Source organism: Vombatus ursinus, unplaced genomic scaffold (assembly GCF_900497805.2).
Source record: "Vombatus ursinus unplaced genomic scaffold, bare-nosed wombat genome assembly UNPS02009824.1, whole genome shotgun sequence".
NCBI classification, from domain to species: domain Eukaryota; kingdom Metazoa; phylum Chordata; class Mammalia; order Diprotodontia; family Vombatidae; genus Vombatus; species Vombatus ursinus.
The window spans coordinates 1,556,135-1,573,257 of NW_020949602.1; the positions used below are offsets into that span (position 1 = coordinate 1,556,135).

General features: G+C 47.1%; 1 protein-coding gene across 1 annotated transcript in view; it reads right to left on the reverse strand.

Moving 5' to 3' along the window:
* TTC22 (tetratricopeptide repeat domain 22) overlaps positions 1-14,462 on the reverse strand; it is a 34,161-nt gene extending 19,699 nt beyond the window's left edge. The window contains exon 1 of the mRNA XM_027852841.1: positions 13,502-14,462. Coding sequence (XP_027708642.1) covers positions 13,502-14,143 — 642 coding nt within the window. The 5' untranslated portion in view covers positions 14,144-14,462. The remainder of the gene's footprint in view (positions 1-13,501) is intronic.
* Positions 14,463-17,123: the final 2,661 nt, after the last annotated feature.

A 17,123-nucleotide genomic window follows, 5' to 3' on the forward strand; every position in this document is an offset into this window, starting at 1 on the left:
ACCATGATGGAGTCATGAGGACTTTGCTGGTGGGGTGATCCTTATTTCCAGACAATGGGGAGGGAGTAGAAAGCTGCCAGAGGCCTCAGATGTATGGACTAATGACTTTGCTTCTATTCGGTTAGAAAGGCTTTATTTAAAACTTTCTGGGAGGACTTCTCTGGGCTGGAATCCTAGGATCCTAGAGATGGGGGGGGGGGGAAACTCTGAAGCTGTCAACTACAATTCCCTTAACATATAGATGAGGAAACTGAGACCCAGGGAGGTTTTATGACTTAGGTTCATAGGATCATAGCTATAAAGTTGAAATAGAACTCTGATGTTCTTGTTTTACAGATGAAGAAACTGAGGCCTGGAGAGGTCAGGTGATTTGCCCAGTGTTACCCAGGTAAGTGTCAGAGGCAGGATTTGAACCCAGATCCTCTGCTTTCGGGGTAAATAGACTTTACCATATACTATACTACCTCCCTAGGCCCAGTAAGATAGATAGGGAAGGACGTTTACTGGGGCCTCCACCTTATGAAGTCATCAGGGCAGAAAGAGAAGTTCGTTGGCCTAGGATACATTCCCAAATTGAATGCATTGAAGAGCGAAAGCAGGTGTGGTCCAGCCTGCTTCAGACAGTCAGCAGTACAAGCCACAACATGTTGAGTTGGGCGTAGGAGAGAGTGATGGGTTTGGAATCTCTGTTCTCAGTCACTCAGCTGCAGCGGCTGTCTAAGGTCAATAATGATCTCTCAATGGCTACACACAATGGACCTTTCTCAGGTCATCTCTCTTGACCACCTCCTTACAGCTTTTTTTTTTGAGGCGATCGAGGTTAAGTGACTTGCCCAGGGTCACACAGCTAGTAAGTGTCTGAGGCAAGATTTGAACTCAGGTCCTCCTGCCTCCGGGGCAAGTGCTCTTCCCTCCAGCTCTTAACACTGTACCCCACTGAGTTTTCCTGACATTATTCTCTCTTCCTTTTCTGACCATCCATTCTCAGTCAGCTGGTGGCTTAGTGAATACAGTGCTGGGCCCACAGTCAGGAAGACCTGAGCTCAAATCCAGCCTCAGACATTTACTCACTTATGACTTAATCTTTATTTGCCTCAGTTTTCCTTAAGTGTAAAATGGTGATAATAATAGCACTGACCCTGTAGAGTTATTAGGATCACATGAGATAATGTTTGTAAAAGTGCTTAGCACAGGACCTGGCACATAGTAGGTGCTATATAATTTTCTTCTTTCTTTCAGTCTCTATTGCAGGATCATTATTCACATTCCTCACTGCCCCCCCCCCCAAACTCTCTGCCCTGGGCCCTCATCTTCTCTCTTTGGGTGACCTCATCACTTTCCACAGGTTCAATGATCATCTTTGCTGATGACTCCCAGATCTACATACCCAGCCTTCATCTCTCTCCTGAGAGACTGCCTCCTGCCCAGACTATCCAAAATGGAACTTGTTATCTTATGCTAATTTCAAGGCAAACACCATTCCTTCAGGCACTCGGGTTCATCACCTCAGTGTCAAACATGCCACCCCACTCCCACTCACCAGTCGGTGGCCAAACCTCATCTCTGTCTCTGCATCGTCTCCCCAGCCATCCCCTTGTCTCCACTCACACAGCCCCTGCCCTACTCTGGACCCAATGGTCGCCTCCCTTTCTAATGAGAAGAAACATGGACAGAGTGCTGGATCTGGAGTCAAGAGATCTTGGGTTCCACTCCCACCTCGGCCACTTACTGGCTGTGTGACCCTCACCTCCCTGTGCCTTAGATCCCTCATCTATAAAATGTCCCTTTCACATCTAACTCTACAATTCTCTGGTTCTCTGGTCATCTCCTCTCACCTGGACCACTATGATAGCCTCCTAATGGGTGTCCTGGTCTCAAGACTCTCCCCCTTCTGGTTCATCCGCCAGTCAAATATTCAAGAGATGCCAATGGATCTGTGATCTCATTGGTGTGGACACTCCCTCCAGTGGTGCAGATTGCAGCCTCCCAACATCTGGTGTAACTCTCATCCATGTCCTACCCACAAGTTCACCACAGGCTCATCAGAGATGGCGAGGACCTTGGCCTCTGGGCATGGTAAAGATTCCAGGGAATTTCTCTGGCCATTCATGGCTTTCTTTTGCTCTTTCCACATGATGCCCCATTGTTCTATGAAGCTTGCCCTGCTCTGCCAGCAGAAAAAAGCAGACTGTACCATACAGGAACAGTTTTGAATATTGTTCTAGCAACAGATGCCATCTGATTTCCAAGGTGCAGCTTAACTAAGCCCAGAGAGGATCCTCCCCAGGAAGCTAGCCCCTCGGTGATTAATTCCTGGCTGTATAGTCCATCCTCCACACCAATGTCTAATTGACATTCCTAAAGAATAAGTCTAACCACACTACTTCCCTCCTCCAAAATCTGAGGGGCTCCCTATCGCCCCCAAGTGATACAACACAGTAAAATACAAACTCCCTGTTTGCTATCTAGAACCTTTCACAATTGGACTCCACCTAACCTGGCCAAACTGATTTCACATTATTCCCTTCCACTGGAAGCTCTAGATGAAATGACTTATTTGTAGTTCTCTATCCATTCTATTTCCCATGCCTTTGCACATGCCTTATCCCTCAACTCTCTTCCCTAAGGTGGCAAAGAGGAAACAGAATGGAATACATAGAGGAAATAGCTGAGCCCCCTGGAAACAGCTCTTCCAGCAAGGATAGAAGAAAGAGCACCAGACTGAAGCATGATCTAGGAATACAAAGAAAAACTCCAGTCAGCACATTTTTCAGCCTAGGTCAGCACAAAGAGGTAGCCAGAAGCCTGTGGACACTAGGGGAGAGGTTTAGCCTGGAAAGCCTGCTCAGGAGGACAGATGCTGTCCCCTGGTTGGTTCCCCTGAGATGCTCAAAGAACATTACCTCATTACCCAGATCCAAGATCATACAGATCTGTATCAAAGAGGGGCCCCACCACCCCTTCTAGAAGTGCACAGAGCCTGGCTGTGACAAGAAGTCCCGATCCAGGAAGTAATGCCAGAAAAATGAGTAAAGATAGGAAAACACTGATGATTAAGACATATTATGGAGCGAGGAATGCTCAAGACACAAACTAGGAAGACCGGAACATCTTCCCACCATCTGCAGGAAAGCCACATTCTTTCTCCCCCAAGCCCATGTCATTCTCCCTCCCCATCTCTGCCTCTCTGAAGTCCTTCAAGGCTCAGCTCAAATGCTCCTTGCTCCACAAGGAGCCCTGATTGCCTCCTGCTTCCCATCATCTCCCTCAAAATTAATTTGCATTTACTTTTAATGTATTGTATTTCCCTGTGTATGCTCCCCCCCAATAGAATGTAAGCTCCTTGAGAGTAGGGATTGTTTCATTTATGTCACAGTAGACTCAGGACCTAAGTCACAATACGTGCTTGCTGAACTGATCTGGACTGGCAGAAGAAATGGGTTCTGATCCTAGCTCTGTTCCTTGCTACCTGTGTGACCTTGGGCAGTCCCTTCCCATCTCTGGACCTCAGTTTTCTTACTTGTGAAAAAAAGGGGCTAGACTAGGTGACCTCTAGGATCCCTTCCAGCTTTCAATCCTATGGTTCTCCCTCTGGAGGGACCACCACTAAATCCAACTGGCCTCTGGGGTACCCACTGATGATGCTACTAAGCCTCAGTTAAGTGTGCCAGCCAAGAAAATCATTGAACACGTGATCTGCCAGCATTCTGAGATGGCCATTTGTGAATGGCTTCATTCTTCAGAATTTCATTTGTTATTGAAGAATCAGGGTCAGCATGGAAAGTGGTGTGTGTGTGTGTGTCTAGGGGAGGGAGATGATAGAAGAAGCAAGCAGAAGAAGGAAGAAGCAGCAACCACAGCTTCTCAGAAAAAGACTTGGGATCCCCAAAGCTCCCGTTAGGAAATTTTCCTAATTCACTCATCTCCGGAAACCACCACCCACCTTCCCAGACCCATTGGAATAGTTTGGGAAGCCCTCTGGTCCAAGTCTTCTCTGCATCCCCCCAAAGGCTTCCTGGTTTGGTGATTTCATAATGATACATCTAAAACTCCACAAAACCAATTTTTAGAATAAATGATGGCCCATCAATGGGTCTCAGTTTCCTTACCTATTAAAGGACACCTATTCATACAGAGGATGACACAGCTAGAAAGCAGCTTATCTGAAGAGGATCTGGGAGTTTTGGTGGACTGCAAGGTCCATAGAAATCAATATGGCAGCCTAAGGGAATGGCATTTGAGAAAGGTATGATGTCTTGGATCACCAAGGTGACAATCCCCCTCCCCCATCTGGAATAATGTGATCAGATCTGAGCCCCACATTTTGAAAGGAAGGCTGTTGATAAGCTGGAGGGTAGCCTTGGTGGGTACATAGTAGGTGCTTAATAAATGTTCACTGACTGACTGAGTGATGGTGAAGGGTCTTCAATGCCATGTGAGGATTCACTGAAGGATGTGGGATCATTTAGCCTGGAGAAAAAAAGACTGGCACTAGGGTGGTACAGATCAATGTTTGAAGGACTGTCACGTGGATGATTAGGCAGCTAAATGGTGCAGTGGATAGAGCACTGGGCCTGGAATCAGGAAGACTTGAGTACAAATCCAACCTCAGACACTTACGAGCTGTGTGACCCTCAATGACAAGTGACAACCCCTATTTGCCTCAGTTCCTCATCTGTAAAATGGGGAGACACCGGAGAAGGAAATGACAAACCACTGCAGTATCTTTGCCAAGAAAACCTCATGGACAAAGTCACCTAGAGTCAGACATGACCTAACAATAACATGTGGATGGTAGGTCTGATCATAATTTTAGATCTGGGAGGGACCTTGGACATCATTCAGTCAGCTCCATCGTGACACAGAGGAGGAAGCCGAGGAGGAGGGACTGCAGAGCTAGGAATAATGGGGTTGGCAGGTGGGGGAAGGAAAGCCACAGAAAGGCTGGGATACTTGCATATCCTGCTGATTAAAGCTTTTATCAGCAAATGGTAGTGAGTTCCCCGTCACTAAAAATCCTTGAGGGAAGGGAAGGTCACTTGACAACTTAGATCCACAAAGGAAGGTTTGAAGCAGTTCGGGTGTGCAGAGCAGTGTGCCTGGTGCTGTGATGAAGCAAATGCTTGGCTGGTGACAGTAAGCTGGAGCTAGCAATCAAGGCTGCTCCAAAGCGGGCTGGCTCGCCACGGGAATAGTGAGGTCCTTCTACTGTAGGCTTGTCTAGAGGGGATTCTTGGTCAGGAATGAGGTGAGGGGGCAGGCTCGATGTCTCCCACATTCTGAATTCTAAGGGTCCTCTCTCCCAGCTCAAACGTCTTAGAAGCCAAAGACCCCATGGACCCACCATTCCCTATGACTTCATTCTTGCCATCCCCTTTCTACTCCCTCCTCTCTTCCTCTTCCTCCCTCTCCTTCCTCCCCTCTCCCTTGAATATCCAGTCGGTCTGTGTTATACCTTTTCTCCCCTAGCTCAGAAGCTACTTCCTCAGTGACCCCAGCTCCCAGTCTGTCTCACCAGGACATTGACCCTGAGAGGTTGACTCCTGCCTTCCCCAACAGGCTGAGTGGGTTTGGTTCAGCCACACCTTTATTTGTGCAGCTGCCAGAGGCAAAGGTGGGAATCCAACAAACAGCTCCTCCCTGCTCCCCCTCCAGCCCTCCTCCCCTTTCTAATCTACTGACCCCAGCAACTTGGAGGGTCTGATTTTCACCTTCAGGACTCACCCTCTGACAAGAACAGAGTCTGAGCCATTCTCTTAGCAGAGATGGGGCCAGGAAGACTTTTTGGTTTTTGTTTTTTAAATCTAGGTTCTGCTGACCTGTAGAGGGGGGAAATCACAAATAAGAAACAACTCGATATGTTCGGGGGAGTGTTTGTGTGTTTGCTTCTGTGTATTATATGAATGAAATAATTATTTCATAGGACTCCTGACCTTCTCTATATACTCTGTGGAACATGAAGAGATAACATGGTACAGTGGAAAGCGTGCTGGATTTAAGGTCAGAGAACCTGGGTTTAAATCCCAGATCTACCACTTACTACCTGTGTGACCTTGGGCAGGTCAACTAACTTCCCTGGGCCTCAGTTTCCTCATCTGTAAAATAACTCAATGGATTCTGAAGTGCCTTCCAACTTTCAGCCTATGATTGTATAACACCTCAAAAGAATCTAAACTGTAGGTGACGAGAGATAGAGCGATGGAATATAAAATGGATAATTTTGAATAATTAAATTAAAAAGCTGTTGCATAAACAAAATCAATACAGCCAAGATTAAAGGGAAAGCAGGAAACTGGGTTAAAATTGTTACAGCAAATTTCTCTGATAAAGGCCTCATTTCTCAAATATGTGGAAAATTGAGTCAAATTTATAATAATACAAGTCATTCCCCAATTGATAAGTGGTGAAAGGAAATGAATAGGCAGTTTTTGGATGAAGAAATCAAAGTTATCTATAGTCATGTGAAAAAATGCTCTGAATCACTACTGATTAGAGAAATGCAAATTAAAACAACTCTGAAGTACCACATCATACCTATCAGATTGGCTAATAAGACAGAAAAGGAAAATGATAGATGTTGGAGGAAAATTGGGACACCAATGCATGGTTGGTAGAGTTGTGAACTGATCCAACCATTCTGGAGAGCAATTTGGAGCCATGACCAAGGGGCTATAAATCTGTGCATACCCTTTGATTCAGCAATAGCACTACTAGGTCTATATCCCAAAGAAATCATAAAAAAGGGGAAAGGACCTACATGTACAAAAATATTTATAGCAGCTCTTTCTGTGGTGGCAAAGAATTGGAAATTGAGGGGATGTCCATAAAGTGAATGGGTGGGGAATGGCTGGACAAATTGTGGTATATGATTGTGATGGAATACTATTGTGATGCAAGAAATGATGATGAGAATGGTTTCAAAAAAACCTGGAAAGACTTACATGGACATCTTGGTACAAAGTGAAGTGAGCAGGACCAGGAGAACATTGTATACAGTAACAGCAACATTGTAAAATGATCAATTGTGAATGATTTAGCCATTCTCTGCAACACAAAGATCCAAGACAATTCTGAAGAACCTATGATGAAAAAATGCTATCCACCTCTAGAGAAAGAACTGATGGAGTCTGAATGCAGATTGAAGATATTGTTTTTTAAACTCTATGTTCCTTGGGGTTTCTCAACATGACTAATATGAAAATAAGTTTTGTATGACTGCACATGCATAATAGCCTTTATCAAATCACTTGCCTTCTCAATGAGAAGGGAGGGGAGGAAAGATGGAAGGGTTCATGAGAGAGAATTTGGAACTCAAAATTGTAAAAACTAAACAAAACTAAACAAAACAACAAAGTTAAAAATTGTTTTTAAGTGTAATTAGAAAAAAAAATTTTAAATTAAAAAAAAAAACTGTAAGTGACCCAAGGGCATGGTGGGTGTCAGCAGACTGAAGGGTGTTCCCTGGAGGTAACTCCCATGAGGAACTGGCTAAAAGTCCTCAGGAAATGTGTGAGTAGAAGAGGAGAGTGGTCACTTGAGCCAATAACACTCCATGGGCTGCGGTGGTGTACCTAAGATATTCAAAGAGCTAGGGGCAGGCTGCCAATCTGGGGGCCTGCTGGGGATTTTTCAAGGAGCATTTATGGGAAGACATGGTCAAGGAACAGAAAGGAGAAGGGTCTGGGATAGGATATGCAGCTGTGGGCAGGGGTTGCCTCAGGGCTCCCTCAAAGCACAAGGATGAAAAAGAGGAGGTGAGTTTCAGTCAACTGATTTCAAATGGGACGTTGTAATTTTAAAACTAATTTCAGTCAATTCAGCCAAGATCTTCAAATATGCCAATTTCATATTTTTGCCATTTTCATTTGTTTTGTGTCCAAATTAAAGTCAGTATGGGAAACTCCCAGAGTGAGGACGCTATTTACCTGGGTGACTCTCCAGGCCTGAATTACCTCATCCGTAGGATTAGGGGGTTGGTTTAGATGGCTTGGAAGGTCCTTTCTAGATCCAAATCTGTGGTTCCATGACCTCAGGCAAGTGAAGATCTCAGCTGCCCATCTGAGAGAGCTGCACAGGTCCACTGAGAGGTTACAGGACTTGCCCACGGTTACACCGACAGTATGTGTTTGAAGAATTTGGATTCAAGTCTCCTTGATTTGACGTTGGCTGCTAGGAAATTCACTATGCCAGGCTGCCTGTCTCTGTTATGCTTAGTTATGTATTGGAGGGTGGGGTTAGAAGGTAGGAAGGAAACAAACATTTATTAGGTGCCTACCACGTGCCAGGAAGTTTGCTAAAAGTGCTTTCCTGGGAAGGAACTCCCAGTGCGGAAACTCCCTCTCACAATGCCTATTGGCAGCCTTTCCAAGCCTATGACACATATCAACCATTTTCTATTTTCTATGTCCCATCTGTTTGCCTTTGCACAGCTGCCCCCCATACCTAAAATGCTCTTCTTCCGTATTTCTGTCTCTTGGATTTCTTACTTTCCTCCAGGGCTCAGTTCAAGTGCCCTCTCCCTCCTGAGGTCATTCCTGATTGTCTCAGCTAACAACCCTTCCTCTGATTGTGTTATATCAGTCTTCATTCTTGGAGGGTCAGAGAGACTGGACCAGTGATTTCACTCCCCCTCTCAAACCCTTCAACTTTTAATTTTAATGGCCTGGAGACATTGAGAGGTTAAGGGACTTGCCTAGGGTCACTCAGCCAACAGACAAGTGTCAGAGTCAGGACTCGAACCCAGGTCTTCCTGGATCCAAGGCCAACTTTCTAGCATCTATGCCAGGTCAATTGTCATGTTTACTGAAAAGGAAAGAAACAGAAGGGTAGGAGGAGAGAAGGAAAGGAAGAGAAAGGAACAACACCCGACTGGAGAAGGCGTCCAAGCACACACCCTACTTTTACCTCCTAAGAGTCATCCTCAACTCTTCCCTTTCCCTCCCTTTCCCCCACATCTGATCAGTTGCCAGGACTGATGGATTGTAGGCACCATCGACTCCCTGCATATCACCCTTCCAGGCCCTTCTCACCCTTCAGTAGACTAAGTACTAGCCCCTTTTCTAGTCTCTTTCTCTCTCCCCTCTCTAACCCATCCTGAAAGGAGACCCGATTCATTTTCCCAATTCATAGTCTGCCTTTCTCAGAAGTCCTCACTATCTCTGGGATGAAGTTCACATTCCTCAGCCTCACATCTGATCATTTGCCCTCAACCCACCCTTTCAGCTTTATCTCTCACAGCTCCTTACAGTCATTCTTGGCTTCTAGACTGTATGACTCATTTCCTTCTGAAGATAGCTCATATTCTCCCACCTCCATGCCTTTGCATACACTAGTCCCACAGCCAAGAGTACCTGACTCTCACCCTTCATCTCTATGGAAATCTACCCCCTCATCCTTCAAAGTCTAGCTTGGGTGCCACCTCCTATATGAAACTTTCCCTATTGATCTCCCTAGCCAGAGAGGCTCTCTCCTTCCTTTCTTGGGGCAGCAGGGTGGTGCAGTGGATAAAACCCTGGACCTAGAGTCTGAAAAGCCTGAGTTCAAATACAGCCTCAAACAATAGCTGCGTGACTCTAGAAAAGTCACTTAACTTTATTTTGCCTCAGTTTTCTCAACTGTAAAATGAGGATTATGATAGCACCTACTTCTCAGGATTTTTATAAGCGTCAGATGAAATAATATTTGTAATGTGCTTTGCAAATTGTAAAGGATCGTAAAAATGCTAGCTATCATCATCATCATCATCATCCTCATCTCCTGTAGCACTGTTTGCATCTCTCTGGATGCCCGTCCAACAGCCCACCTTCTACATAAGCTCCCTAGGTCCATTTCAAGAGAAAGCCAGGGGTAGCTAGAGGCCCGTGCTTAGAGCAGAAGGAAGATCTGAGTTCAATCTCACCTCTGATAGATGCTAGCCATGTGACTGTGGACAAATCATGGAACCTTTCTTGGTCTCAAGCAATTCCCTAAGACATAATATCCTCAGTAAGGGATGACTTACCCTGTTCATGTCTTGTTTCTCCAACCAGACCATGAGAAATGCCAAGGAGTGGAATTTGTATTGGATGCTAGTGGCAATAGAGGGAGGCTTTGAACTTCTTAATTTATGTTAGGAGTGAATGAATGAATGAATGAATGAATGAATGAATGAATGAATGTGCATGAACAGTAATATCCCTCGGGGCCAGAGGCAGCCACACTAATGACAAGGGATTCCTTCTTCCCTCCTCTCCTACTGTGGCCCCTTATGAACCATGGTGGAGATAGCTGAAATTATAGCTCACATTTCAATGGCCTTTGCAGTTTGAAGAGGGGTTTCCCTGAAATACCCCCATGGCCTTTATTATTATTATAGCCCATTTTACAGACAAGGAAGCTGAGGCCCAGAGAGCTTTGAGGGCCTTGTCAGTGAGTGTCAAAGCTAGGGCTCAGATCCAGGTCTTCTGAGGAGGCCAGAGAAAGGACAGGGAACTTGGAGAGATGTTCCTGGGGATTCCACCCAGCCTGAGTCAGCCTCCCTCAGGGCCCCAAGGCAACACACCCCACTAAGCTGTTCTCAGTCCATTTCCCCAGTATCTTCCTGGGGCCCACTGCAGACAGGTTTCTCCACTATCTCTGTCTTCCCCGTTCCCCACCAATGTGAGGGCTGTACTGAGCAGCTTCTAGAAAATCCAATGATTGGACCTCCAATGTGGTCTCTGTTCCTCTCCTCTAGGCAGCCTGCCCTGATCATCCCTCCCCTGCAACTGATGGTGTGTGTGTGTGTGTGTGTGTGTGTGTGTGTGCACAAGTACATAGTAAGTACTCACTAAATGCTTGATTGACTGTCTGACTGAATGTCCCTCACCCATGGGCACCCATTTGCTCATCTGTAAACAGGAAGATGAAAGTCCAGCTCCAGCCTTACTGTTCTGATCCAGGAAGAGTGTGACCCCAGGGCTGGGGAGAGGACTTCAGAGTGCATAGGACAGGTCACCTGTTTAATATTTATAAAGGAGACTCATAAGGTGTTAGAGTTGACAAGCGGCAGCAGCCATTTACTAAGTGTTATTATGTTCCCAGTACTGTGCTGGTTGGGTCCGCAGCCTATAGAAGGTTAGAACCTAGAATGGAAAGGCAGCTTGGAACCATGGATAGGAAGCTGGCTTCTGAGTCAGCAAGACTCTGTACATGTGACTGTGAACAAATCACTTCTCTTTCCAAGGCCCCGGGTAATTCTCTAAGACCATACACTTCAGAGAAGGTGCCAGCCTGCTTCAGCAGAGGGACTTTACTCATATGGGAGTGCCCTATTCCAGGGAAATCACAGATCCGGTCTCTATACCTAAAACAAGACATAGTACATTTATTTCCACCAATATGTCCTAGACCACTTCCATGTTCAAGGCCCTATGTTCAGAGCAGGGGAGATACAAAGAAAAATGTGCCAGGACCCTAGACCTTTAGGACTTTACAGTCTGGTCAGGGAGGTATAGTGAGCAAAGATGTTCCTGCAGTCCATGGAAATCTGCTGAAAATGAGCAATAGAGAGGCACAGGCAAAGGACCGCGGGGCTTCTGAGGAGGAAGGAAATCACTGTTGGCTAGGGGGAATCGAGGCAGGTTTCCCAGAAAAGGAGGCACCCAGACTGAGCCTTGAGATGTGGGAAACATTTCACCAGGCAGAGATAAGAGGAAGGTCACTCATGGGAGACGGCATGCATGAGTGCCATGCAGGGAGCAGACCACAGGCTGTAAAAAAGGGCAATGGTCATCCCAACTGAGCTGCAGTTTACAAATCATGAAGTGGAATAGTGGGATATAAGGCTGGCAAAGTCGACTGGGGCCACGTTGTGGGGCGGCTTTGGATTCTAGGCTCAGGAGTTTGGACTTGACGGGGGGATGGCAATGGGGAGCCACTGAAGGTTCTATGCTTTATATGATCTAGGAATAGCATATTTCACATTTACAGAATGCATCTGCCTCCCTTTCTCAACAGTTAATCATTTTACCCAAGACATCTCAGCCTCAGGGACAAAACGTATCCCCCAACAGTACCCAAGCATCTCAGAACTGCAAGTGACATCATAGCAATCTCTTCAGCCCTGAACCTGTTTAAGAATCAACTCCTCAAGTCAACAAGCATTTATGAAGCTTCTACTGTGTGTCAGGCGCTGTGCTAAGCACTGTGGATACAACGAAAGGCAAAAACAATGGTCCCTACCTTCAAGGAGCTCACCATCTAGTAGGGAAGACAATATGCATGAACAATATAATATAAATATGTACACACACATATATACATACATACACGTATGTGTATCTGTATCTATATAGTAAATGGAAAATTACCTTAGGGGAAAAGCATTAACAGGGAAAAGGAAGGACAATAAATAGATAATAAGTATATAATGTTTTGTAAATTTTAAAAGGCTACATGCATTTTAGTTGTTATTGTTGTTATTATATTATCTGATTGTGAAAATGCGTGGGCTCCATGCATTTCCATGCTCCATGGAAATAGCAAGGAGGCCAGTGTCATCGGATTGCAGAGCATAGGGAGAGGAGGAACAGCCCAGCATTGGCTTGGAGACTCTCAGGGACGGGGAACTCACTATCTTCCGAGGTAGCCCACATCTCTTTGGGACAGCCATCCAGACTAAATCTGCTTCTCTGAAACTTCCCCCCACGGCTCCTGGTGTTGCCTTTTGTGGACGAGAAGAGCACGTCTCATCTCTCCTCCACAAACCTGAAGGCAGCTATCATGGGCTCCAGAGTCCTTCCTTCTCCAAGCTAAATGGGCCCAGTTCCTTCAACAGACAGACGACTGTAAGACACGTCCTCCCCTCCTCTGATCATCCTGGTTGTTCTCTAGCTTGTCAATCTCCTTCCTAAAATCAGGCCCCCAGAATCAGGAACAATCACCCAGATGTGACCCGATAAACGTGAGGATGGAGGGACTGAGGTTCCCTCCCTCTGCTCTGTCTAGACCTTGTAACAGCCCAAGAGAATGTCAGCTTCTTAGGGGCAGGGACTGCACTTGTCTTTCATTGCGCCCTCTGTGTGTAGCCCAGTGCCTGGCACACAGTAAGTGATTAATAAATGCTTCCCAACTGATTGGCTGACTATCCCCTCTTTCCCTCTGGACACCTTTACGCAATGTCTGGACGATCGCTGGTGGGGCTCTTAATGTGGGTGGAAAGTTAGGCTACATGCCCTGCGAGATCCCTCCTGGCTCCAACCTTCTACGTTCAAGGTCCCTTCCAGCTCTGATGGTCAATGAAACTCTAGCTCGGACAATCTCTCTCAGCTTTACTGTCTTAGGAATCTATGTGTGCTGGATGATAAACGAATGAGTGGCTACGTCCATACAGTTGGTGCCTAATCAATGCTTGTTCTCTGCCTCCTGGAACACTGGCTCCATGTTTCCTCAGCCTCCCAAAGCCCTGCCTTTATCCCATCATCCCTGCAAGTCCCCCAGAGGACCAAAGCACCCCTGAAGGGGCCTGGGGTGGGTCACTGACCTTCTTCTGTCCATACGCCAGGCCTTTGTCGTAGAGGGCGATGCCTGCAGTCAGCTTCTGGACCTGGTCACTCTCGCTCACGAAGCCCACGTCGAAAGCCGAGGCGTAGCCCTGCTCGGCCAGGCACCGGGCTGCCCGGAGCTTGAGGTCTCCATCGGCCGTCCCTTCCTCCTCGGCCTCCAGGCCCATGAGGCCGGACAACGTCTCCGTGCATTGGGCCCCCTCCTGCTCCAGGCCCAGCTGGTCGTAGACATAAGCCAGGTTGGCCCAGGCGTTCAGGTTGTCCGGGGCCTCCTGGGTCACCTGCAGGAAGAGGTCCCGAGCCTGCTCCAGCTCCTCCAGGTAGAAGGTGAAGACACCCAGGAGGTTCCGGACTGCGTACTGCAGGGGCCCAGTCTCAAACTCGAGCTCGGTCCGAAGGCTCTCACGCTGCAGCTTCATGTCCCGGCCTCGGAAGGGGGCTCGGGAGCCTGGCTCAAAGTTCAGGTTCAGGTCCAGGTGGAAGTGGCCGGGGAGGTAATCCATCTCCTCCATGAGGGCCTCGATGTCCTCCTCGGGCATCTCCCCCACGGGGTCTCCCAGGGGCAGAGCCCCAGCCTCAGGGAGGATTTGGGGCATGGTGTTGGGAGGTAAGCCCTCCATCTGGAGGATGAGGGTCCCAGCCCTACTTCTTCCTAGCTGTGGGACCTTGGGTAAGTGATTTCCCTTCTCTGGGCTCGAGTCCCCATCTGTAAAATGCGAGGACTGGATGAGACGATTTCTAAGGGTCCTTCCAGCCTTTGATCCCACACTGCTATGTTGCTGCAGCTCCAGCAGGCAGCAAGGTCTTCTCCTCCAGCTGAGGGCCAAGTCCTCCTACCTGGCTCTTCAGGTTTGTCAAAGTGTGGGGAGGAGCCTGTCAGGGAGAGGCCTCTCTAGAGGAAATGCAATGTAAAGGTCAGTGGGTGCTGGGTGGCTGCCGGGGCCAGAGAGATTCAGAGCTCTGAGGGGCCTCAGAGTTGAGGGTTGGCTTGGTAATCATCTAAGGGTGGGGAACCTGCGACCTGGAGGCCACATGTGGCCCTCTATTCCTTTTATTATCCTTTTATTAAGGGGATTTGTTCTGTGAAGTGTGGATTCAGTCAAAGGGCCACACTGAGGACCTAGAGGGCCTCGAGGCCATAGGCTCGCCACCCCTGACTAGTCTAATGTCCTCATTTTACATGAGCCCAGAGGAAGTAAATCACTGACCCAAGGTCACACAGTAGGAACCAGCAGACTGGGGACGTGAGCCCCAGTCCTAGCTTGGTGGGTGGGTAAATACCCAGGCCAAGGACGATCAGCTGATTGCTGGCTCGCTGGCTCCCCTCCCTGCCCTCCACCCACAACACCCTCCCAGAGTGATTCCCAAGGTGGCGGAAGGTGTGGCTGAACAGCCAGGAGACATGTTTCAATTTTTGTTCTGACCAACTGTTAAAACCAGCCCTGCCAAGCCAGATGTGTTATGAAAGAGAGGGATGATGGGGAGGCAGCTGAGGGGAGTAGAAAGATTACTGGCTGGGCTGTTGAGTAAACTGGAGTCCGGTCCTGGTCTTACCACTAACAGTTGTGTGACCTTATGTAAGCCCTTTTTCCTCTCTGGCCTCAGTTTCCTCTTTTGTCAGAGGAGTATGGTGCATTTAATAGGGATAAATGAAAGTCTTACACTTGTGTTAAAAAAAGAAAAAAAAGAAATCCACTTCATAAGGACACAGATAGGCAGCAGAATATGTAGGAATAGCTAGACAGCAGTACGCTTTGAAAAGGTCTGAGGGTCCTAGTGGACTGCAAGACCAAAAAACCTAATGGAATCTTAGGTTACCTGAAAACAGAACTGGCTTCCAGGAATAAGGAAGAGGGGGAGGGGACAACGGGGTGCTGGGAAGAGCACTGGCCTGAGAATCCAAAATTCTATTTATTTATTTATTTGTTCGTTTGTCTGGTCATTGTTTATTTATTTATTTGATGACTGCCAGGTGCATGAGACCAGGGGCTGGAGATGCAAAGGAGTCAAAGGCCTGGCTTCATCTCTCGGCCTCTCTGAGACCTAGTTTTCTCCTCTGTAAACGGGGTGCAATGAAGCTGGTTGATGCCCATGGAATAACTTGTGGTGGGTCTGAGATACAGACATTCACATCCAAAGATGCCGGATTGTTCTGAGAGGGAGGGACTAGGGAGCCTTTTCTTCTCTTGTGGATGATTGCTTCAGTGAAGAGGGGCGTGTCTCTACCTACCCAAGCCAGAGCTTGTCTGTGGGGCATGTGAGGCTGATCATAAGATCAGAGATCTAGAGCTGGGAAAGGAGGCCATAAAGGCTGACTATCTCATTTTACAGATGGGGAAAGTGAGGCACAGAGCAGTTAAGCCACTGGCCTGGGGCCACACAGTTTGTAATTATCTGAGCAGGTTTTGAACCCAGGTCCTCATAACTGGAGGGCAGCGGTGTCAACTTCAAATGGAAACATGAACCACTACTCTATACATAAAGATCCCTGCCACTGCAGATTGACAGGGTGAAAATATAATGCTATCCATGTTTTATTGTATTTTTACTTGTTTTAAAAATATTCCTCAGTTGCTTTTTAATCTGGTTCTGGCTATACTCGGGGCCAGATGCTGCCCTTGGGTTTTGGACACCTCTGGCCAAACCCAATCTTCCTTCCATGGTACCCCCAACATGGAAACTCTTCCCTGCCTTTGAACCCTGGCATCCTCTTATTGGCCTCCTAGAATGTCAGCAACAGTGAGTTAACAATATCTTCCCAAACACGAGCACTTATGCTCCAGGAAAAGCCATTGCTACCTTTCCCACTTGGAATCTACAAGCATTTATTGAGCCCTTACTAGGTGCCGGGCACAGTGCTCAGCACTGAAGATGGAAAGAAAAGCAAAAATCAGTCCCCACCCTCCAGGAGCTCAGTCTAATGGAGAAGATAATACGCAAACCAGGCACACACAGAGGAAATGGGAGATCATATCTGAGGAGTGACTGTAGCAGCCTGGGAGGGCACATGAGACCAAGCTTCTCACAGAAGGTGGGACTGAGCTGAGGCTTGAAGGGGAAGTGAAGACAAGGAGAAGAGGAGGCAGAACATTCCAGGCATGGGGGACAGACGGACTTGCAAACACATGGAGGTGGGAGATTGATGTTTGAGGAATATCTACAAGCTGGTGTAGCCGGATTGTAAAGTATTTGGAAGAGAATAAAGAGTAAAAAGACTGGAAAGGCAGAAAGAGGCCAGGTTATGAAGGGCATCGAATGCCAAATAAGGGATTTTATATTTGATCCTGCAGGGGATATTATAGCCCTAACTTCCTGAAAACGAGAGCTTTCCCAAAATGGCCTGGGCTGCTTTAAGATTTGGTGAGTTCCTAGATTTGGAATCAGGAAGACCTTGGTTCAAATCCTGCCTCAAACACAAATAGTTGTGTAATCCTAGCCAGCAGCTAGAGCTCTGGGCCTGGAGGCAGGAAGACTCATCTTCCTGAGTTCAAATCCAGCTGCAGACACTTACTAATTGTGTGATCCTAGGCAAGTCATTTAACCCTGTTTGCCTCAGTTTCTTTACTTGCAAAGTGAGGGGATTGGCTTTGATGGCTTCTA